The sequence below is a fragment of the Mytilus trossulus genome, chromosome 3 (assembly GCF_036588685.1).
Source record: "Mytilus trossulus isolate FHL-02 chromosome 3, PNRI_Mtr1.1.1.hap1, whole genome shotgun sequence".
In the NCBI taxonomy this organism is placed as follows: domain Eukaryota; kingdom Metazoa; phylum Mollusca; class Bivalvia; order Mytilida; family Mytilidae; genus Mytilus; species Mytilus trossulus.
The window spans coordinates 74990252-75016149 of NC_086375.1; the positions used below are offsets into that span (position 1 = coordinate 74990252).

The following is a 25898-nucleotide window of genomic DNA, read 5'->3' on the forward strand; positions in this document are numbered from 1 at the left end:
AGGAAAATATGACAGGGAATGCAAGCTCTTGAATATTTGGGAGTAATATACTGTTGCGTAGAAATGAAAAGTTCACAGTTAAGTTCGTAAAATCATGTCTTTTTTCGTGATGGTATGATGTTATACTACCGTCATTTTCAATTTTTAAATGCAAGTCCAAGATATGAGGCAGATCTAACAGTATCTTTTGTATCCTTTATTTGAAGTTCAATATTTATAGCTAAGACGAATTTGATAATTTCATCATAACTGGCACTTGCGCCCTCTAGCAACATTTTTTTCATATCACTCTTGTGTGCTGAGAAAGGAAATTTTGTAAAATAGGCAGTAAGAATATAAATTCATTGTATAGTTATAAATTGGATTATTTAATGAGAGAGCAACTTCACTGCAAAACGTAAAATAAAAGGAACATATCTAAATGATTCTATATGATACATTTCCAATGAATTTCGAAATCAGGTGTGAAAGAATGTAGCCTTCCATTCAGATATATGGATAGATTCATCTTGTCTTGAAGATGTTGTTCTTTTATAAACAATATGCTAATTCAAGTATTGGAGTCATGTGTGGTGATAGCAGTTCCTATAAGTAAGGTGGTTGTTGGTTGTTCATTAAATGTTTAAATCATTCCCTGGTCCTTTTCAGCATCATGTGACAGTAACCGCATTTGATATAAATAAAGGTAACAGTAGTATACTGCTGTTCAAAAGTCGTAAAGCGATTCAGAGAAAACAAATCCGGATTGCAAACTAAAACCGATGGAAACACATCAAAAATAAGAGGAAAACAACGTAAATAATAGAACACAGAAGTGCAACAAAAAACAAACAAATATTCCACATACATAGATACAAACTATTAGATAACGACTGCAATATTCATGACTTGCTGCAGGACATTTAAAGAAAAAATAGTAGATTGAACATAGTTTGTGGCCAGCTGAACCTCCGCGCATGATGGCAATATTAAATATGCCGATAAAATGACAACATTACATGACGAAAATGACAACATTACATGACGAAAATGACAACATTACATGACGGGAATACAGAACAAATACTTATAAAAGCTTTTTAAAATTGTGTTTTCAATGATTTTCTAATTGATTTGGTTTTCAAACTATTTGGATTCGGACGTTCTTGTCAAGTCTGATAAAGGCGAAAATGTCGTTCTAAATTATAAGGCTTTTTATCTATAATTAGATTCTTTTAATCCTTTTTTACGATTTATGACATCGGTAAACTACTGCCTAACTTCATAAACATGTGTCTTCTTAGTTAATATATTGTTACTGTATGTAAAATAATGTTTGTATCTATATATCTATCAAATCAATATTCTTTTTCCTTATTCATGTATGCTCTGTATGCCCCTTGTGGGCCCTGAATTGGAAATAAAATATGTTCTGTTCTGTTCTGTTCTATAGGATTGTACACATCAATGTCAAATTTTCAATTGATAACTTCGCTGCTCCTAGAAGATTTCATATAGATGAGGTGGTGGTTTTTGCAAATGTTTTTTTTAAAAAACGATCTAAAAGAATGAAAACATAAACACATTTAACTGTCAAATATTTATTTTTGTATATTAATTAACTGGAATTAATTTTACCGCGGCGTTTTCTTTCAAAAGAGTATTTTGTACAAATCCATCTTTTTCTAGCTCTTTTGTATTTCTGACAGATTCTTGTTCTTATTCCGAGGATTTCTAAACTTCCTTTTCGTCTTCTTTGTTTTCTGTTTTTCTGCCTCTGAATTCTTCTCTGATATTTTCTCCTATATTTCTTTGTCCTTTTGCGATTACCTAAAATAATTAATATCATTTTCAATACTTGTGACAGGTTGTTGCCGTAACTGAACCATAATGCAGAAATTTATGGTTGAATTATCATTCAACAAAATGAGGTTTAATAGCCTTTATTGCAATCCCAGATCGATGATACATTTTTGAAGTCATCTTATGTTTTTAAAATTAACATGTGTTGCAAAAAGTATTAACAACTCTTCCCGAACGTGATATTCTGACTCAAAACAAGAAATATTTTTTTATCTTATCGTAAAAGAGCTTCATTGTGTATATCTTTTATATTCATTTGATAAAATTTACTGTTTGCAATAGCATTAATTGTTCTAAATAATAACATAACAACATAGCCGTATTTGACACTACCTTTTTCAAGTTTTGATCTTCAGTGCTGTACAACTTTGTACTTCTTTTCACTTTCGATCTTTTATATCTGGGAGTCACTGGGGAGTCTTGTGTAGACGAGGCGCGTTTTTGGCGTATTGAATTTTAAACCTGATGCTTTTTGTTATCTATGTGTTTCTTTGGCTAATACGATCTCCTATTTATTTGTATTGTAGTCCTGTAATATTATGTTGTCATTTCAATGCTATATTTAACATTGCTATTAAAGTGCAAGGTTTGGCATGCCACAAAACCAGGTTCAACCCACTATTTTTACCTTTAAAAATGTCCTGTACCAAGTCAGGGAAATGGCCATTGTTATATTATTGTTCGTTTCTGTGTGCGTTACATTTTAACTTTGCGTCGTTTGATTTCTTTTATTTTTTAGTGTAAATTCACATTGCGATAAGACGTGTCACGGTACTTGTCTATCCCAAATTCATGTATTTGGTTTTGATGTTATATTTGTTATTCTCGTGGGATTTTGTCTAATGCTTGGTCCGTTTCTGTGTGAGTTACATTTTAGTGTTGTGTCGTTGTTCTCCTCTTATATTTAATGCGATTCCCTTGGTTTTAGTTTGTTACCCCGATTGTGTTTTTTGTCCATGGATTTATGAGTTTTGAACAGCGGTATACTACTGTTGCCTTTATTCATCATATCTTCGATGTGACCACAACTTGCAAGCAAGATAGTGAACCTTCGACCAACACACTACGCTTATAATTTAACCGCTCAGTTTGTCAATAGAAATATGTCATTTTACTTACGTAGAATGTTCTATGTGGCTAAGGACATGACAACCATTACGTCAAAACCAATTGCGTAAACAATAAAAAGTTAAATCACAAGAATAAGAAACAACGAGGAAAATTCAAAAAGGAAATTGCATCATCAAATGGCAAAATCAAATGATAAAACACATCAAACGAAAGGACTACATCTGTCATATTTATGACTTGGTACGGGCATTTACAAATGTAGAATGGTTGATTGAACCTGGTTTATAGCGCTAAACCACTCACTTATATGACAGTCGCCTCAATTTCCATCATATTTACAACGATGCATGAAAAAACCCAGCCATAAAAGGTAAAATTGTCAAAATAGGGGTACAGCAGTCTTCACAGTGTCACAATCTAAATTAGAACAAAAACAAACAAATATTTAACAAAGAAGAACAAAAACCCATATATTTCTGGAGAAAAAAAAACACCCGACCCTTTCACTTTACGTAAATATGAATTCGGCATGAGTCAAAATGACCTTACTTTTCGGCTATGTGAGCTATCCTATCATTTGTTTGTGTTTCTATATGTCATATCTCGATCATAAAATTGCAATTATTAACACATTACATGTATATAGATAATTATTGTTTGGGTAAGGACATTTTGAAAACGATTGACACAAAAATGTAGAAAAATGAATGATAAGTAATAACACATTCGTGTACGTTTTAATACGTAACCACATGCGTAATGCATTTAAACTACTGAAACATATTTCGAAAAAAATCAGATTGACTTGGTGTGGCTTTCATTCATCACGAGCATATCAAAACAATTGTCAAAGATACAAGGTAAGATTATACAATGTAAGCTAGGCGAGCGTTTCAGTTGGAGGGTAGAATCAGAAATGAATTTGATAAACATAATTCCAAAACGTTTAGCCGAATTTGGATAAGCATCTATGTCTGGGGATATAAAAACCTTTAGCTTTTTAATTATTTTTTATTTATATTTTGTGTAAATTTTCAGAATAGAATCATATCAAGGATATTCACGTCAGCAGTCACTGACTCCCTGGTTTGAGTCAATAATAAATTGAAGACTTATATTTTGGATGATGTGCTGCGTTGTCTGGTCTCGATTCAATATTAACAAAATTTTCTTTTTCTTAAATTAAATGAACTTATTTTAGATCATAATCATTACACTTTCTTGATAATCTGATACACTGGTGGAAATTCTTTGTTTTGTTCATTTAAATTAAACCTAATACCATACTTCGGTTAAATACTTTTTGCCTAAAACAATGATACTCTATTCATAAAAAGTAAAGGCACTGGAATAAATTAGACACCATTTTTTTGTTTGCAGTCCCTTCCCATTTCAGAGGTCAAGTGTTGTAGAAGAATCTGTAAAATATTTTGGGATGCTATGAATAACAAAGAAGGTAAATTCATTCAAGTGTGGACATCACAATATATCAACTGATTACATAACAATTAATTATGTAATAATTCAGTCATAATGAAATTATCACAATTTGAAAGATTAATCTTTCCTCTTTCTTTTCGTACCTCATTTATAAAATTCAAAAAAGAATGAAATGAATTATATCACTTTAAAGTTGTCTGATTAGAAGTGAAAAACATCTGTGTATTGTGCTACCTTAATGCCAAGGTAGTCTATATATGCCTAGGGGTATGATTAATTATAAAATTAAATGAAAAAAATAAATCTGCCGAGAGAGAGAAAAATATGCTAACAAATATAAACACAACACGATATATAAATTATAATATATTTCCTTCATGAGGAACGCTAATTGCCAAATATTTGAAAGCTGAAGATTTATAAGAAATTGATGAGCTATGTGATCAAAACAAACCTTATATAGCCAAATACATCTAAGGCCAACTTTGCTGGAGGAAATTGAAACGTTAAATGGGTTTGCATGTCAGCACAGAATCGCTGACTACTGAAATGGTGATGACAAAACGTACAATAAGGTTGCATCAAACCAGCAGTTGTAAAAAAAACTATCGATGTGACTACTCATGTTCAAAACGACGCCTCGACCTTTTTTCTAGTTTTTAGGAAGAAAGCCATGTGACCATATTTCTATACACATGGCATTCAACTCTAAGATGGCCTTGTTTATTGAGCTGTTGGTGAGTTGATTCACATATTTCACATTGAAACATTTCTATATTGTATATTTATTTCACATCCATAATTCGTCATGCATTCCATCACCAAAATGCAAAATAACTGAAGCTTTTTAATAAAGCATTTACTGTTAATTTTTACAGGACATAGGAATAAATTGGTACTAAACACAACACAGAAAAAAATGTAAACTTTATTTTTTTCTTTTTTTTTTATCTTAATCTACCAACTAAAAAATGGTTTGTTGTTTTTTCTATATTGACATTGAGTACATACAGATATATCTATAAAAATATTTAATGTATAAAATTAAAAAATAGGTAAAATTCGTGTTAATGATTTCTATAATTGCATAAACTAAATTGTTAGATAAATGAGTGAGTGGATGATAATGATGATTATGATTATGATGATTTGAATTTTAGTACGGCTTCCACCGATAACATAGATCATAATACAACAAATTAATACAACAGTTGTAAGTAAAATCATTCCAGCTGTCACCATGAGATCAGTAATTGTCAGTAAAAAACTAAAATCAATACTAACAAAAATCCGGTATGGTGAAAATTTGACCATCCATGCATAGTTAAATAATCAAGCAAACTAAGCAGATGAGAAGCCGTTGATGTAGGTTCTGTGGTACCTGTTGTTAAAGTTTTCAAATCAGTCTGAGTTCTAGCAGCTTCGCAGGTTTCAGGGTTACCTCGTCTACGAAAAGAAAAATACTGTTTAACTATTGCATGATAAGGTAAATGAACATATATATCAGTAGCAAGTGTCACTACTTAAGGGACGACATCAAAAGTGCAATGTAGGATAACAAAAAACTCAATTCATATAGTGTTTTCACTGACCCCTACCCATTCCCCCTTCCCCCTCCCTCTCTTAACTTAATTTGGGAAACATTGATTGATTGACCAATATTGATGTATATAAAACCGAGGTCAATTAAACAAAACTTGCAGTAATTTTGACACCCCCTTTATTTGATTTTTTTTGTATCCTTCATTTATCTGTTAATGTCGTCCCTTATAACGATAATGAGGTATCTTTACACGAAATTAATTGGATGTGTACTGATTGATATCTCGGAGAACATGATTATGTGTTAGTTGTGATAGTCTTATTGTCTATATCCGTAATTGATTCTGTAATTAGATATTCAGTTTAAATTGTCTTCCTTAGCACAGGCACTTGTCTCAGAAAAAAATTTCCTATATACCTTATTATAACAAGATATAACAAGTTTTAACGGGGTTGACAGCCTATAAAACAGCATATAACGGAACTTCGTCACCTCCTGACATTTTTCGAAAATGCATGTTAAGTACCTTGTGTTCTAATAAGGTATATAGGAAGAAAAAAATCTGAGACAAGTGCCTGTGTTCCTTAGGTGAGAAATACATTTCCATTGACAATGAAGAGCATATTGCGTAATGTATATAACCTTCAAGTTTTTCATGTTTTTTTTAATAACATTGAATTTTTTGTCAACCTAAAATGCTAGATACCAGGAGTAAATTTTTACTTACCATTGGTTAAATCATCAATATATCACTTTCTATATATCATGGGCAAAGGTCAATTTTAAAACCAGTCTACGATCAACAATTTAAAGCGAGAAACATAATTGGGAAATGGATTGGTTGATGACTGTTTCACGCCAATTTCAACACTATTGCGCTATGAATGATAAAAGTTTTTAACGACCTTGACTGGCTATACATCCCTTGTGCTATTTCGTGGCAGTCAGTTTTTATTGGTGGAGGCAGCCCGAGTGCAAATGGTATTTTGGTTTTGAACTAATTTCAGTCAGTGCTAGTACACTGTGGGGTTTTTTTTTTTTTTTGTGTCTATTGTTTTTATGAAGGTCGTTCTGTGCGTCTTACCGATCTTTTGGTTAAGCAAAAACAAAACAGATTGCAACTGAATTTTACAGTTAGTTCTTAAGTTAAACTATATTATCACTGTTCGGAATGTAAAACTTGGACCAATAGCTTTTAACAACTGGCAACAAGAATCTGAAGTTTCCTTTCATTGAAGCATAAAGTTGTGATCAGGTTATTGGATTTCATTTGAACTCTCGACAATTAATGTTATTGGTTGTTTTTCAGTCTTCATTCGTTTCAATCAAAACGTGATAAACGGTTTAGTAAGCACCTTGCTGGGTCTATTATTCTGTATAATTTTCCTTGAGCAGAGGCTGAACTTGGAAATCCAGTTGACACCATATACAGTTCTCCTGTAAAAAGAAATTTAGCTTATCGATCCAAAATCAATTATCAAACAACTATTCAAATTACATTATACATTGTACCAACCCATAAGATAATTTGGCAATCTTCGTTCCGTCGGATTGTGAGAAAATTCTTACGAACCTGGAAGAAGAAGCTTGTTAGAATATTGGTGCTCTATAATGTAAAGTAAGCAATTTATGCCATATTTTTAACATTGACGGCTTTGAATGTTTTTTATATCGATCAATAAGAATCAGTCCTTGAAAGAAATGAGATTTTTCAAATCTTACATTCAAATGGGAATGTAAGCGTGTATATGGTAATGATTACTTAAAAAAATGTTTTAATTTTTTTTTTAAACCACAAAGCGCTGAAATTGTGTTATGGTCGTTATGAAAATGATAAGGTACACCACTAAACTTGTAATGTTTTGGTAATTTTGACGATAGCATCACAATAGTTAGCTTTTTTCTTTCAAGAAACTTATGCAATGCAAAAATGAAGAAAAGTAGCAGGAAGTTTCATACATAAATTTTTAATCTACGTTCCGATTTTAAACTCAGTAAGCTTTGCATCGCAAAGAAATTTCTGATCGTCTGAAAATTGATAAAACTTGTTACTATAAATCACTCTGTGGATGTATATATGTAAATCGATCTAAAAGCCAAAATACCAACATAGGAAACAATGGGTCATTTAGGAAAAGTTTTCTATGCCGTTTTGACAACAATTAAAGGCAACAGTAGTATACCGCTAATTGAATTCCATTAAGCATAATCCGGTTAAAAACTAAACCAAGGGAAACATATCAACAAAAACACTGAAATATTACAAAAGCAAACGTCAGTATACATAGAAACTTGAGATCAACTGCCATATTCCTGACTTTTTACAGGACATTTAAGAAACAATGATGGGTTGAACCTGGTTTTATGGCAACTGGGTAGCCAAACCTCCCGCATATATGACAATGTTAAAACTTCCGCTAAAATGACACTACGTGACAGGAATACAACTTACAAACACACGCAAGAACACTCATCACAGAAAAATATATGAATGATATAATAGTACATTTCAACATGTAAACCGCAGACTTTTAACTTTTTGGCGTGTAATTTCACTATTGTAAGCATTAACAATCACCGTGTGGCGTACAGACTATAGTTATTGTGCTTAGTTGTTCATTAAAAGGTGTTTTTTTTTTAAATATTACAATTGTACAAGTATGTAACCAGATTTAAGAAGACTGAGTAATACTTGATGAGATATTTTGTAAACTTCAAAAAAGTAACTAAACTTTAACAAAATTCCACAAAATTAACATGACCTTCAAGAAATATGATCTTGTCTTGACTCATCAGTGACGCTCATAAAAAAAAAAATTATAAAGCCAAACAAGTACAAAGCTGAAATGCATTGAGGATCCAAAATTCCAAAAAGTGGTGCCAAATACGGCTAAGGTAATCTATGCCTGGGATAATAAAATCCTTAGTTTTTTGTAAAATTTAAAGTTTTATTAACAGGAAATTTATAAAAATGACCACATTATTGATATGCATGTCAACACCGAAATGTTGACTACTGTGCTGGTGATACCCTCGGGGACGAAACGTCCACCAGCAGTGGCATCGACCCAGTGGTGTAAATAGTTATCAAAGGTACTAGGATTATAATTATGTACGCCAGACGCGCGTTACGTCTACAGAAGACTCATCAGTGACGCGCATATCAAAATATTTATAAAGCCAAACAAGTACAAAGTTGAAAGGCATTGAGGATCCACAATTCGAAAAAGTGGTGCCAAATACGGCTAAGGTAATCTATGACTGGGATAAGAAAATCCTAAGTTTTTGTAGTCATATGAAATGTTGACTACTGGGCTGGTGATACCCTCGGGGACGAAACGTCCACCAGTAGTAGCATCGACCTAGTGGTGTAAATAGTTATCAAGGGTACGCGCGTTTCGTCTACAGAAGACCCAGCAGTGACGCTGAATATAATATTTTTAAAGCCAAACTAAAAACTGTTAAATTTGTTATGAAAATAATATTTAAACATTATGGAAACTCGTCGGACACTTCAAAAGTCAAAGCCTTGACTATTTGAAGGAAATCAAATGTTAGTCAAGACTAATGTCTGTCATATTTCTACATTGATACGCATTCTGTCAGGAACTTGTTGATTTAACATTTTTATGGCACAACATCGTCTACTTTTATTGTTGTTTCTAATGTTGCAATTTATGTATGCCATTGAATAAATGAAAGTTACATTGAGACTTTTTTTAGTTGCACAAGAAGTCGTTTGAGCAATTTAAATTACCAGATTCATCTTCGCCGAAAGATATGATGTTGGGTTCGTATTTTCCTGTCAATGGAGGTACACACAGTTCTGGACCACAAGTTGTTATCTGTTTGCCGTTCCAGGTGCTTCTGGTTATATTTTCTTCAAGACTGAACAATTTCCTGACATAAAATTATATAATACTAAATAAATGCCTGTTCTAGTAATAAGTATATAATTTAACATACATACGATATGTAAAAACTATGTTATCGTTTGAATTCATTGTACTAGTAGTTCGAACTAATTGTAACAGGCTTAGTTTTATATTGGTTCTATTCTCCCCCGTACCGTCTACCATTCTCCTGTTTAGGCTTTACAAATATTAATTAGAATACAGATATCAGAAACTAATAGTTTAGGCTTTGAATAATAAGAATGCAACATTGAATAAGTCATTCATAATTCATATTCTTAATGTTCTTTTTTATAATGATGATATCATTCAATGTTTCGATGATCATTAGCTGAGTCAAACCGATGAAATATAAAATCATAAGTTCTTCCCTTCCGCACATCAAACTCAATTTACACAGATAAGCGAATATTTGAGTTTATACGGGTACAGGACAAACTGGAAAGAATACTAGTCTAGTACAAGTCAAAGTTTATATAACAAAAAATAATTGATAAAGCTCAAGATGTTTTCGTAGGGATTCTTACTGAAAGATTGTCCTTAGACATTACACATTCATCAATCTTGATAATAAATTATAAGAGCTGGTTTCATCCTGATATAACCACCTGAGATCACCCCCAGGTTTTGGTTCAGTTCGTGTTGCTTAGTCTTTAGTTTTCTATTTTGTGTCATGTGTACTTTTATTTGTCTGTTTGTCTTTTTGTCATTTTTAGCCATGGCGTTGTCAGATTATTTTCGATCTATGAGTGAGACTGTCCCTCTGGTTTCTTTCGCCCCTCTAATTTAAATCTTGAGCAAAATTTACTCGATAATCTATTCTAAACTAACTTACCCGTTCATAAAATCTCCAAAAATGTACAGACCATTTAAATTAGGGTTCAAACATCCTCTGTAAAAGTGACCTCCGGTTACTGACTTTCCAGTGGCATGAGGATAGGAATATACAGGAAGAATTTCAGGGCCTAATGGAGATTAAGACAGTTTTCTAAATCCTCATATCTCAAAAACCTATACACAGATTTTTTTTCGAAAATGGATTTGTTGTTCCAACATATAGCTTTCCATGTTATTGATAGATAATGTAAAAAAAAACACACTTTTTAAATTTCGTACTTCGAGAGCGCTTTCCTGAATTTACCTTTAAAAGGAATACTCAAACAAAAAAGCCAGCATTGTTGAATAATATGATAGATTTACAGACGCGGTGCCTATGTGTATTAACTAATCTGATGTTTTTTTAAGAAGAAAAAAACCCGTTAAGAACATGTTGTGATTTTACCTATTTTGTTGTTTAACAAGAAAACGAGTCCAGTGATCCTTTTTCTTTCTTATTTGAAGCATATCATTAGAGGTATATTCTCATATTTTATCTTTAAATTCTATAATGTAGTTTTATTTTTATCATACAAAATTGTGTTTTCCATTCATTAATATCTATACAAAATCTGACAATATTGCACAACCAATTGAATAAAAAAGACAATATCATATTTTTGAACTAGAGGCTCTAAAGAGCCTGTGTCGCTCCCCTTGGTCTATGTGAATATTAAACAAAGGAAGCAAATGGATTCATGACAAAATTGTGTTTTGGTGATGGTGATGTGTTTGTACATCTTACTTTACTGAACATTCTTGCTGCTTACAATTATCTCTATCTATAATGAACTTGGCCCAGTAGTTTCTGTGGAAAATGTTACAAGTGGTAAAAATTTACAGATTTTATAAAAATTGTTTAAAATTGACTATAAAGGACAATAACTCCTTAGGGGGTCAATTGACCATTTTGGTCATGTTGACTTATTTGAAAATATTACTTTGCTGAACATTATTGCTGTTTACAGTTTATCTCTATCTATAATAATATTCAAGATAATAACAAAAAACGGAAAAATTTCCTTAAAATTACCAATTCAGGGGCAGCAACCCAACAACGGGTTCTCTGATTCATCTGTAAATTTCAGGGCACATAAATATTGACCTGATAAACAACTTACCCCATGTCAGATTTGCTCTAAATGCTTTGGTTTTTGAGTTATAAGCCAAAAGCTGCATTTCACCCCTATGTTTTATTTTTAGCCATGGCGGCCATCTTGGTTGGTTTGGCGGGTCACGCCACACATTTTTATAACTTGATACCCCAGAGATGATTGTGGCCAAGTCTGGATTAATTTGGCCCAGCAGTTTCAGGGGAGATGATTTTTGTAAAAGATATATAAATGGTAGGAAAAATTGTTAAAAATTGACTTTAAAGGGCAATAACTCCTAAAATTGTCAACAGACAATTTTGGTCATGTTGACTTATTTCTAAATCTTACTTTGCTGAACATTATTGCTGTTTACAGTTTATCTCTATCTATAATAATATTTAAGATAATAACCAAAAACAGCAAAATTTCCCTAAAATTACCAAGATTTTTGTAAAAGTTAACGACGACGACGGACGACGGACGACGGACGACGGACGACGAGCGACGGACGACGGACGACAGACGACAAGTGATGAGAAAAGCTCACTTGGCCCTTTGGACCAGGTGAGCTAAAAAAGCATGATAAAAACTACATTTTGACAAATCATTAAAAAAAATATGGATTTTAATTTTGACCCTACCCCTATACCCCTTGCCCTCCCCATCTACCTTCACAAAACCTGTGAAGAGATACGATATTTACCTATTTTACCACAGTCCTCATTGAAGCAAGCAAAGCCTTCTCTGGAATTCCATCCATAATTACCGCCTTTTTGGAGAAGATCAATTTCCTCGTGGGCATTCTGACCAACATCGCCACACAGGATTCTTCCTTTTCCATAACCTGCCGTAAATATATTATATTTTTCATATAAAATATGCATTTAACTTTTACATTTTAGACGCAAACTTCTTATTCATTTTTCTGTAATGATAAACAGCAGTAAAAATCTATACAAATCGTGTCTTCTTATTCTATCTATGGTGTAGTAAATATTTTACCTCTTATTCTGGTATTATAGTCATGTGGTTTTCCTATTTTACTTTTACTCTATGAAATCGGTATTGATGACACATTTAAATATGTATTTTCGGGATTCTAGAGCTTGGCATCTTGTGTAGATAATTGCCTATTGTTGAATGTCATATGTTGACCTTTACATGTCTTTTGGGTTTTGTCTCGTGTGGTTTCTGTGATAAAAACAAACCCGCATATAATACCAGAATAAGCTATAGCTCTTTGTTTATTAAAATGCAAAGGTAGTTTAAGGTACTATCCTCGACCAATAGTAAAAACAAAACTTGACCCTCTTTACACACGTATGTCTCTTTGTGCAGACACTTGTCTATGGAAAATATGAAAAAATGTCATATAGAAACTTATGTTTCCAAGGATGCACTAGGATGTATTTATCACAGACCAAGATTGCACAATGCATTAGGAAGATGATATGTGATTTACTTCCAGTATTCTCACCTGTAACTGGGTCACCTCTGTCTTTACCACATCTCCATATATTTCTAACGCCATAAGCATATATTTCTTGCCTAAAATTTGGTATTCCAACAAAGGGGTTATCAGCTGGTATCTTGTACGCTATATTTGGACCGTGGGCCTCTGTGTTGATATCTATTCTTAGTACTTTACCAAGAATCGACGATCTAAAGAAAAGAAAATTGTTTAAATTTTTATATATTTATGTACTAAAAATAAAAAGAATTCTTAATAACGCAAATTATAGCACTTTTTATATTAAATAAGGAAGATGTGGTATGATTCCAATGTCATGATGAGACAATTATCCAGAGTTCAAATAAGAAAACTCCATGCTGAATAGTCGGCTTTATAAGGACCCGGTGTTAAAAATATAACAGGATTTAAGCAAGAAACCTACCGGCTTATATATAACCAAATAATTTAGGGAAAAAAATATGATATGACAGAAATGAACCAACGACATCCACTGAACTACCGGAATCTAGCTTGGAACAGGCACAAAAAGAATGTGGCGGTTCAAACAAGTGTGTGATCGCCCTAATCACTCTAACCTGAGACATTAGTGTAATAGAAAAACATAAGAAAAAGACTGTAACAAAAGTTGCAATTGTCTGCTGGTTCTTAACTCAAAAGATCGATACTTGAGTCGACCTAAAACAATAGACTTCATATAGCACCGAAATAAGAGTATAGTCTACTCGCAGTTACTGTAAATCTTAAAGACGTCTCTAAAAGACGGAGAAATCCATGGCATTGTGCGATGCCAAAAATAATAGTACAATTTAAACAGGATGTGGGTTCCATGAGTTTTCATAACTCTACATATTTAGCAATATTTATTGCGCTATGTTTGAATTTATCAAAAACAACTAACAGTATAACAATTAACGTAAAGAACTTTAAATTAGCACACAGTAGATTCCCTATTTAATTTAAGTTGTGTTTTAGTTAGGATTTCTTGGTTGTGAGCTTTTGAAAAAAAAACATAAACAAACTTTCTCTTAATTGTACTTACGTATTCTGAGAAAATCCCTGAGGGTCACCACCACTTCCTCCGTCTCCGACAAATAAGTAAAGATAGCCTTCATCACCAAACAGTATCTGTAATAAAAAAGTTTTACATATTATTTCAATGGTGATTATTTCTATATATGATTACAAGATGACGATGAGAATTGGATGGTATCGACTTCCAGTGGCAAATATTACGTGCCACATTAGATTAAAGACATGGTGATGAAATATGAATATAAAATCAATATCTACTAGCAAATTAAATATGACATTTTTTACGGTTTTAATACGGGCACCTTCCACTTGAAATTTGTTGGTTGATTCACATATAATGACGCAAATCATTGTACTTTATGCCTGGTCCTTAAGTCATATTAATATTAATACATACATACATGTAGTAACATTTACATAAACTAAATTAGGTATAAAAGTACAGATTGAGATATTGCAAAAAAACAAAATGATGATTTACACAGATTTGTTCTTTGGTATGAGTGTCGAAGTAGGTTTGGAACTAGCTAGGGCATCCTAGAAATTGTCCTAAATGTAAGACAGATTTTTTTTGCGGATAAAGTAAACAGTTATTTGTGGTATTTGGTTTTACATCAAAACGAATGCATATACAGACGAATTTATAGGAAACTAACTGTTTTTCTGCATTTTATATATGCAGTCACACATTTGGCGAACACTTTATTCTTGCGTATTGTTTTAAGGGGACATTTTGTATTTTTTATTTTTGTCTTTAATACCATTTTATACCATTTTACATTTTTTTAAATAATGAGTAAGGGTTGATGTTTTTAGAGAAAAGATCCCTATTTAAAGTGAAAATAAAAATCTATCCAAAAATTAAGAAGGGTTGCCGGTTTTTTAGTTATTTTTTTCAAATTTTTTTAGAAAAAAGAATGTCTGTAGAAATGTCTAACGTGAGATTTTTTGTTGAAGATAGTCAGACAACGAAAAAAAAATTATATAAAATAAATGCGTGGCTTTAAAACAACAACACCACCCTCCTCCTCCTCTTACATAGATTGATAAAACATTTAGCCTTACACGAATCTTTATCATAGAACAAATATATTAAATCATCTTTATTACATTCATTAGCGTATATGTTTTGATGTCATACGGGAATAAAGATACATGTTACGTTTCAACCCATATTTAATTTCAAAACGCGGTTCAAAGTTTCCTTTCTGCCTTGTTTAAGAATGATTTAGGTGCAGACTTATTCAGCTTAATAGTTTCCCATGGCGTTAAGATAGATAAAACATTTAGTGCATCTGCTATAAATCAACTTACATACTTTCTCAGTACATAGTATTTAAAAGTCAATTATTTTTGCACCTGGTAATGAGTATTAAATGACCTGCCACACAAGGAACTTTTAATATCAAAATAGGGGGAAACATCGGGTCAAAAGTGTATCTACTTTTAACAAATGATTTATACATACTGGGTATACATATATCGTTGTTCCCAACAATGCAACAGGTTATCATACTGGTTATCATTACATGAGTGGTGAAAAACTATTTTTTTAGACAGTGTTTGTACATAAATAGTAAAATACTTCGTATGTCTATTAGCATTTGTGAACTTTTCTAAGTGTGTCTTGTAACATGCTTAGTTATACAATCTGACAAAAAGAAAAATAATGGTATCAACATAAGTTTTCTTGAACTCATGACAAATAACCTTCTCCTATATGACATGTCCTTATGTTGTTTGTGAACAAAAAATTCGTGTGTTAAGGCACTCCGGGCATTTTCTTGTATAATGTATATCATTTTCAGTAGGCTGAACTGCCACAGTACGTGATGTGTTTTATTCGCACAATTGACAAATGAAAGACAAACTTGATTATATTAGTAACGTAAAACGTAGCAGTTGTGCATATTTAAAAAAATATTTGACCATCAAAATTTAATTGTGCACCATGTTTTACATAACAAAAAGTTGGTCACACAACAGACGGGACACAGATGCCTTCTCGTATTTAAACGCAACGTGCAAATATGTATATAAGATATTAATAAATAAATAATTTTGTGACAAAAGAAAAACCACAAACATTATATATTTTCCTAACCCCTGTAGTAATAATTTTGACCATACTTCTCCTCCATTGTGGTTCCAGTAAGGTTGAGGTATTTCTAGTATCACTCTCTCCGAAGACACGTTACCAATGTTAGGATTATTGTTTGAGACACGAAATTCACTGATTCGTACCACATGATTGTTTGAATTCAGTTTATTGTTAAACGTCGAGTAATAAAGGAAAAATCTCTGATTATTTTTGAAATTCGGATGGAATGCTAACCCAAGCAAACCTCTTTCATCACCATTGCTTTCTGTATTTAGAGTTCTGCTCGATATATCAAGGAATAAATTTGGAAGCCTCTGTCCACTAGGGTAATATATATGGATATAACCTGAAACCTCTCCAATAAAAAGTCGATTAGTTCTGTCATTTGCATTGCGTACAAATACTGGATTCTTAAGTTTTTCTGCTAGTTCTTCCATACATATACACCCAGGGGAGGTTACTTGTTTAATTGATATCTTGTTATTAAGCACATCGTTCGACAATAGTTCGGGATAACAGTAGTCCTTATCAATTAGTTCCGTCTGTTTACAGAAAAATGTCCGGTTGTTTGACGCAGCTTGTAATAGTTGTTGATCTTTCGACAAGTATTGCAGCAATCCTCTGCAATTGTCATAGAAATTCTCACAGTAAGGCCTACACAATCCTGGAAAATCCCGGGGATTAAATGTAGCTTCTGCATCGTAAATATGGGCTGCATAAGGCGAACACTGTTGGCACAATAACTCCTCAACTATTTTTGAACATTTATTCCACAAATTTGAAGTCTTCCCAATTATGTCGCGAATTCGTTGGTATTCATTGTACTGATTGAGATCTTTGTTCGGTGTACAACAACTAAATGAAGAATAATTGGCACAAAAATTCAATTTTGTCTTAGGTTGAAACGGAGGTTTATAATCCAGACACTGAGGATGTGATAATACAAATGTTAATCCATTTAAGCATAGCAATATTAATACAAATTTGATAGTAACGTTACAACAGTTGTATATCATTTTAATCCACGACACAGATAACATGTATACACTGCGAAATGATTGACATTTATACGCGAAGTGTATCACGAGAAGAAAAGACGATGTGTTATTTTGTAACAGCGGATGTACTAACCTCGTACTAACTGTAGATACTAGAAACTATTCAGGTTTTTTAACCCGATTCGCACAAATGACTCTTTCTATTTTTAGATTTTTTTATATAAAATATATAACAGTCAATGCACAGTGAGGCATTGACTGTAAGTGAATATTTTCAATAACTTTAGTAGTAGGTTAAAGAAATGTTAAAAAGTAAACATCACAATGTAATCAAACCATGCAATTATAAATTCAAAACCGAGATAAATTACTTTTGTTAAGAAAATATTCTGCTGAGCGAATAAACATTAGACGTGACATTTAATGCATTGACAAAAACCTCAGACAAATACATTCTACAACGTATCTCCTATTGTATATATTAACAAAGCTTTCAACACTCTAGTATTAAATTAAGAATGGAAATGGTGAATGTGTCAAAGAGACAACATTCCGACCAAATAGCAGAAAACAGCCGAAGGCCACAAATGGGTCTTCAATACAGCGGGGGAAAAATCTCGCACCCGGTGGCGTTCTTCAGCTGGCCACTTAATGAAAATGTGTACTAGTTCAGTGATAATGGACGTCATACTCGACTTCGAAATATATAAAAGAAACTAAATTTCAAAATCATACAAAACTAACAAAGACCTGAGGCTCCTTACTTGGGACAGGCACAAGAATATGCGGTAGGGTTAAATATGTTTTTAGACCCCTTCCTCCTATACCTCTAGCCTATGTCGAAAAAAACAAACACATGTAGCAATACGCACAGCAAAACTCTGTTTTTATTGACGGTGATTAAAAGAAGTCCGATTTTTTTTCTCATGGCTTTATGGCCTTGTTCGAACCGATGAAAAAAATAGTAAATGTTTTGACTAGTTTGTGATATTGAAAACCCGTGTGTTATAATTTTTTAGGAATACGTAGATTTCTTTGAAGTTTCGCTAATATCTAATACGTTGTTATATACACGAGTATGCCTCGAGTGCGGGAGGTCGTGGGTTCAAACCACGGTCTTACTTAAGACTTTAAATTGGAAATTGTTGCTTCTCTGCTAAGCACACGGCATTAAGAAGTAAGTGCAAAGACTGGTCGACAGTCCGAAAAAAGTGTCCGGGTAAGTAACTTTAAAAAGTATCACCCTAGGGACTGTTCTTAACCTAGTGAACTAGCACGTTTTACTAAATATGACGCTGAACTTTAATGTACTAAAGGTCTGCCAAGTTTATAGTTGTTGAAATTGAATAATGTTTTGGGTTGGTTTCGTTGTTATTTTAATCAAACATCAACGGAAACTCAGGAATTATAATATTAAGTTATTAAGTGATCAATATCTTTGATTTCAACATAATTTTATCGAAAATTTCTAAATATTTTTTTTTAAGTAAACTGATAAAATTTCATGACCTAAATTACTATTTTGAATCAGAAATATTGTTTTATATCATAAAATCTTCAATAATAGGAAACCGAAACCGGAAAATGTATCAAATTTTATATTTGAAACTTAACAACATAATTGTTTAAATGATTTGACAAAACTTAATGACCAGAAATTACTATTTTGAGCCAAAAAAACTTGTTTAATCCTTAAAATTTCAGAAAACAGGAAACAGGAAAAATTGTCTAATGAAATGCAAACCATAATTTTATTTGTCAATATTTTCCAAAATATGTAATGGACGGCTACAGTACAGACGACTTGGTGTCACGATAACTCAGTAGCATGGGTTCGAGTCCCGGTGAGGGAAGAACCAAAAATTTGCGAAAGCAAATTTACAGATCTAACATTGTTGGGTTGATGTTTAGACGAGTTGTCTATATTTGATAGTTCGTAAAATTTGTAAGGGTTCCGCGGAACCCAGTGTCTCGCCTTCTTCTGCTGTAAAGTCCAAGTTTGGTAAAAATTCAGGATAGTTTATGCATCTAATAAATGTTTTTTTTAAATTTTAACAGCAGACTGTATTTAATGTTTACTGGAAGAGTCCATTTATAAGTAAAATACAGATACACAGGAACAAAATTTTAACTAAATTTCCTTCTAGATACTTGCTTTTGATCATAAACAAGCTTCTGTCCAAGTTTGGTACAAATAAAAAATACTATAGGAAAGTTTTAAAATTCTAAAAAAGTTAACAACAGAGTGAATGTAACGTTTTCCGGCAGAAAAACTAAATCCATTTAAAAGTAGAATACGGTAAAAATGGAATTTTTATTTGTATAAAATTTACTTCTGGATACTATCTTATGATCATAAACAAGCTACTGTCCAAGCTTGGTACAAACCCATTATAGTTTAAGAATTACTTAAGTAATTAAAAGAGAAAAAAAAACTTTAACTGCAGAGTAAATGTAATGTTTTCCGACAGAAAAACTACGTCCATTTATAAGTAAAATACGGAAAAAATGGAATTTTATTTTTACATAATTTACTTCTGGATACTATCTTATGATCATAAACAAGCCTATGTCCAAGTTTGGTAGAAATCCAGTATAGTTTAAGAAAACTTGAACCACAGAGTGAATATTTGTGGACACCGCCGACGACGACAACGACGACACCGACGACGACGGAATATAGGACCACTAATGTCGAAGGCTCGACAAAAATCATCCAATCTGGAAAAGTAAATGAAATGTATATAATTGTTCTGTCGAACCTAAAAAAAAGGCATGAAAAGACATTTTATAGGCATAAATAGAACTGCAATTTCGTTTAGCTAAAAAAATCAAGAGCATGACAATCAGCTTTGAGAAGGAATTGTTTTATAATAATATTGAGTCGAGTTATTAGTTATTAGAAATGTATTAGTTTTACTATTACATAAAATTTGGCTGGTAGATTGAGATACAACAGATAAAATACCTGATGTGTACTATGTATATGAAAATAAAGAAATGTGGTATGATTGCCTATGAAACAAGTATATCAAATGCCGTGGATGTAAGCATTTAAAGGACACCGTACGGTCTTCAATAATGAGAAAAACCCATAAAGTAAAGTCTGCCATATAAGGCATTGGCATGACAAAATTTCAAATGATCAAAAGAGGAAACCCACGGCCTGAATTAACAACAAAGTAAACGAAAAACAAGTGTGACAGACAACCTATATGTTGTATTCACAGCGAGACATTTTCATATAAAAACAACTTGTCGGTGAATAAATTTGAATATGCAATTATCATCATGTACTTGTAAAATATTAATGTACATGTATGTATGAAAAATGATTTAACATTATGATTTATGTTTTGTTATAGTACCTTTTCACTTCAGTGACTTTACGTATACGGTAAAAAAAAATCATAATTAATCCTAATACATAAAAAGTATTTATTGTTTTCTAATTTATTTTACCAACACACACACACAGACATCTTTACGTATATAAAACCAAACCCAAGACTGTGCTTTCAAAGCTCAATACCCATAATATACAGATTGTTTAATCAGTTTATATTAAGACTACCTAATTGTAGACCCTAATAAACATTATCAATGTTATTTATCAGTTGTATTACAGTGTATGCATGTCTCGCCAACAATTTCTATATTTTGTTAAAATACGTAAGTTTTCTCGTTATTTTTTTTATTTTTTTGCTTTATTCATAAAAAAGAAGATGTGGTATGATTGCCATTGACAACTCTCCACAAAAGATCCAAAATGACACAGAAATTACCAACTATAGGTCACCGTACGGCCTTCAAATATTAGCATAGCCCAAACCGCATAGTCAGCTATAAAAGGCTCCGAAATAACAATGTAAAACAACTCGAACAAGAAAACCAACGACCTAATCTTTGCACCGAAAAAGAACGAAAAACAAATATGTAAAATTATTGAGTAAGGAAAAGGGGAATGTGTCAAAGCGACAACAACCCGACCACAGAGCAGACAACAGCAGAAGGCCATCATGAAACACATAAACATACAACAACCTGTTGTTACATACAGAATGTGGCGGGGTTAAACATGTTAGCGTGGTCCCAACCCTCCCCTTACCTGGGACAGTGATGTAACAGTACAACATAAGAACGAACTTGAAAAAAATAACAACTGAAAAAATCATGCATCTACAACTAAATAGAATTGAATACATTGGTGGCATTTAACTGATTTCTGCTCTTTGGTCGGTTTGCTGTTTCTTTGATACCTTCCCCATTTCCATTCTCATTTTATACTTTATTTTACAGGATATATAGTGGTGGAGCTATTGTAAGAGAGTTGTCTTATAAATTTGGTGGAATAGAAAGGGTTGGTTTCGATATTTTCTCTTTTTCTTTTGAGGTTTTCGAGATATCAGAAAATACATGCACTTTTTACCCTTATGTTCTATCAAAGTTTAGCCATGGCGACCATATTTGTTAAATGCCTGAAAAAAAAATCCCACTTTATAACAGATATCTTAATGATCACTCAGTTAAAGTCTGTTTAAAATTGGTCCAGTGATTTTATATGAGAAATGTTTTCTTTAAGTCAAGGAGAAAGACAGCGACGGAATCTCAAGTGGTGGCAAGATCTCGTATGACTATTTTGCCAGAAGAGCATTAATTCAAGGTTTTAACATGGCATCAATGATTGATAAGTTCTCTTCCGAAATATGACACCACAGCGGAACTTCTGATAATCAAAATCTTGCAATGTTTTGGTGAGTGTTAACCTTCATATAAATGGGGGAAAGGGGGGTGTGAAATGGCAAAAAAAAAATAATATTGGTGTCCCTCCTTACACAAAGTCTCCCGTTTCAGTTTTCTTTTAATTTTTATCCTTTACATCTGAGGTTTTGGTGAATTTAAGCTTCATCTAACCTTGGGAACATCCAATGAAAAGTGAAGTCAGTATCCTGGTTACAACGCCGGGTGATTGAAGACGGAAGGAAAAACAGGTCAAATTGAAGGTTATACCTTTCCAAACTTAATTTCAAGTGGTACAATAATTCAACCTCATGAAATGCACCATTGTACTTGCATTACATACCATGAAATAAATTCAAATTATAGATCCTTTTGAAAACAAGAGTCACAACAAAACCTAATGAAGACTATAGCAAGTAGTAGGAATCAACTTTTCAGTGTGGATATTTTTATGTTGATAACTTAGTTTCACAGTTCTAACTAAGGTAAGTAAAAATGCAAAAATAGAAGAAAAAGGATATTTCAAGTGCAATAACTCATATAAGAATGACAGATTTTTATTTTTTATTTTCAGGGTTTATCGATTTTGTCATGCTGATAGTTTTTGCAATTTACTGACAAATTATAGTATTTCAGGGCAATAACTCCAAGAAAAGTACACAGATTTTTCTCAAATTTTTACGGTATTAGGATTTTGATGTTTTCATCCTTTTGACAAAATAAATAAAACATTTTTGTTCTACTTTTTATATTCTTTACTATAAAAGCTAACACTTTCTACATATTGGAGGAAAATTGATATTAGAGTGGCAATAAATCAGAAGGAAGTTATTGGACTTTTTTCTCTAATATTTTAGGATTGAAACGTCTGGTCAAGCTCATCTTTTTTGCGATTTACAGTTTTAACCTTGGCAGGGAAATGTCATAAAAGAAAACACCATTTCAAGGGCAATACCACCAAAACAGGAGAACAGCTTTGTCCACAATGTTCAGGACAGATAGAACCTGACCATTTTAACCATTGTCATGGTTTTTATGCCCCACCTAACATAGTAGAGGGGCATTATGTTTTCTGGTCTGTGCGTCCGTTCGTCTGTTCGTTCGTCCGTCCGTTCGTTTGTCCGTCTGTCCCGCTTCAGGTTAAAGTTTTCGGTCAAGGTAGTTTTTGATGATGCTGAAGTCCAATCAACTTGAAATTTAGTACACATGTTACTTATGATATGATCTTTCTAATTTTAAAGCCAAATTAAACTTTTGACCCCAGTTTCACGGTCCACTGAACATAGAAAATGAAAGTGCGAGTTTCAGGTTAAAGTTTTTGGTCAAGGTAGTTTTTGATGAAGCTGAAGTCCAATCGACTTGAAACTTAGTACACATGGTCCATATAATATGATCTTTCTAATTTTAATGCCTTATTACATTTTTTACCAATTTTCACGGTCCATTGAACATGGAAAATGATAGTGCGAGTGGGGCATCCGTGTAATTTGGACACATTCTTGTTTTTCTCTCTAATTGCTATAGTTTAAACGATATTCAAGAAAACTGGAGTCTGGCCCCTTTGCTTTATTTTCAGACACAGCCGCCACGTGGTAGATAAAAAAAATCACACACTTAATGACTTTATAGTTGACATCCTTAAGATAAAGATGACAAGCTTTGTTTACACCCATTGATTAGTTTCAAAGGAAAACATTTTAAAAGAAAAGCCTACAAATGACATATAAGGGACGATTGAGAGATACAGTGATGGCAAAAGCTTACAAATGACATATGAGGGACGATTGAGAGATACAGTGATGGCAAAAGCTTACAAATGACATTTAAGGGACGATTGAGATATACAGTGATAGCAAAAGCTTACAAATGACATATAAGGGTCGATTGAGATATACAGTGATAGCAAAAGCTTACAAATGACATATAATGAAGTACACCACTAATTCATGGTCCCATTGCTTTCTATGTTAAATTCCTCCGTTTCAAGCAGGCACACCTCTTTTATTTTAAGTTCAAATAAAGTGGCAATCATTGCATTTCAAAGCAACACTTTATGGTGTCTTGTACTGAAAAAAATCAACATTCCTTACATGGCATATAAGAAAGAACTGGTTCCCGGAACTTCATATGTACCAAAACAGGTACTTCAGATCTGACAAACAGACAAAATGTACCCTCTTTTTAAAATTTGATGCAGTTTTTTTAATATTCAAAATTAAAAGTCCAAAACTGTTCTACAATGATCACCAGTCCTTTAGCTTTCATTTGATACCAAAAATACCTAAATATTCTACATATATTGAAAGTTACACTCATGCGTAGGAACTATTTTGTGTTAGATATGTACTGCTTTCAGATATGTGCTTTCTGGCCGGGCCTGAATTAGTGGTGTTACACCATAAGGGACGATTGAGAGATACAGTGATGGCAAAAGCTTACAAATGACATATAAGGGACGATTGAGATATATAGTGATAGCAAAAACTTACAAATGACATATAAGGGACGATTGAGATATACAGTGATAGCAAAAGCTTACAAATGACATATAAGGGACGATTGAGATATACAGTGATAGCAAAAGCTTACAAATGACATATAAGGGACGATTGAGAGATACAGTGATAGCAAAAGCTTACAAATGACATATAAGGGACGATTGAGAGATACAGTGATGGCAAAAGCTTACAAATGACATATAAGGGCCGATTGAGATATACAGTGATAGCAAAAGCTTACAAATGACATATAAGGGACGATTGAGAGATACAGTGATGGCAAAAGCTTACAAATGACATATAAGGCACGATTGAGATATACAGTGATAGCAAAAGCTTACAAATGACATATAAGGGACGATTGAGAGATACAGTGATGGCAAAAGCTTACAAATGACATATAAGGCACGATTGAGATATGCAGTGATAGCAAAAGCTTACAAATGACATATAAGGGACGATTGAGGGATACAGTGATGGCAAAAGCTTACAAATGACATATAAGGGACGATTGAGATATACAGTGATAGCAAAAGCTTACAAATGACATATAAGGGGCGATTGAGAGATACAGTGATGGCAAAAGCTTACAAAAGACATATAAGGGACGATTGAGAGATACAGTGATGGCAAAAGCTTACAAAATGACATATAAGGAACGATTGAGAGATACAGTGATGGCAACAGCTTACAAATGACATATAAGGAACGATTGAGAGATACATTGATAGCAAAAGCTTACAAATGACATATAAGGGACGATTGAGGGATACAGTTATAGCAAAAGCTTACAAATGACATATAAGGGACGATTGAGAGATACAGTGATGGCAAAAGCTTACAAATGACATATAAGGGACGATTGAGAGATACAGTGATAGCAAAAACTTACAAATGACATATGAGGGACGATTGAGAGATACAGTGATGGCAAAAGCTTACAAATGACATATAAGGGACGATTGAGAGATACAGTGATGGCAAAAGCTTACAAATGACATATAAGGGACGATTGAGAGATACAGTGATAGCAAAAACTTACAAATGACATATGAGGGACGATTGAGAGATACAGTGATGCCAAAAGCTTACAAATGACATATAAGGGACGATTGAGAGATACAGTGATAGCAAAAGCACACATGAGATAACTATACAGATAATTCTGTGCTTGATAATATTTATCAGAAATGTCTTTTTATAACAAACTATACAATATGGATTTTTATAACTGTTGAAGGCCATACAGTTGCCTATAATTGCTTTCATCCACTT

The 25898-nt window shown here is 32.7% G+C and overlaps 1 protein-coding gene across 2 annotated transcripts; it reads right to left on the reverse strand.

Annotated features, from left to right (window-relative positions):
- Window positions 1-1252: 1252 nt before the first annotated feature.
- Window positions 1253-17541, reverse strand: LOC134712408 (HHIP-like protein 2). Of its 2 annotated transcripts, none has more exons than XM_063573922.1 (9): window positions 16417-17541; window positions 14294-14379; window positions 13258-13442; window positions 12484-12624; window positions 10646-10775; window positions 9654-9796; window positions 7252-7333; window positions 5735-5799; window positions 1253-1809 (listed from the first exon to the last, which is right to left on the reverse strand). In XM_063573922.1, the coding sequence occupies exons 1-9, from the start codon at window positions 17425-17427 to the stop codon at window positions 1598-1600; spliced, it is 2055 nt and encodes a 684-aa protein (XP_063429992.1). In that variant the 5' UTR covers window positions 17428-17541; the 3' UTR covers window positions 1253-1597. The 2 variants fall into 2 exon arrangements, with proteins under 2 accessions (XP_063429992.1, XP_063429993.1); XM_063573923.1 differs by having other exon boundaries at window positions 1619-1809; window positions 5638-5799; window positions 16417-17538.
- Window positions 17542-25898: the final 8357 nt, after the last annotated feature.

What these genes read in the sequence shown, in the direction of transcription:
- LOC134712408 (XM_063573922.1), bottom strand. Translation starts at nt 17,427, where the DNA reads ATGTTATCTGTGTCGTGGATTAAAATGATATACAACTGTTGTAACGTT. An exon ending in AGAATAATAGACCCAGCAAG is followed by an intron (nt 5,800 to 7,251) that starts GTGCTTACTAAA and finishes TTCTTTTCGTAG; the next exon opens with ACGAGGTAACCCTGAAACCT. An exon ending in TTTGAAAACTTTAACAACAG is followed by an intron (nt 1,810 to 5,734) that starts GTACCACAGAAC and finishes TAATTATTTTAG; the next exon opens with GTAATCGCAAAAGGACAAAG.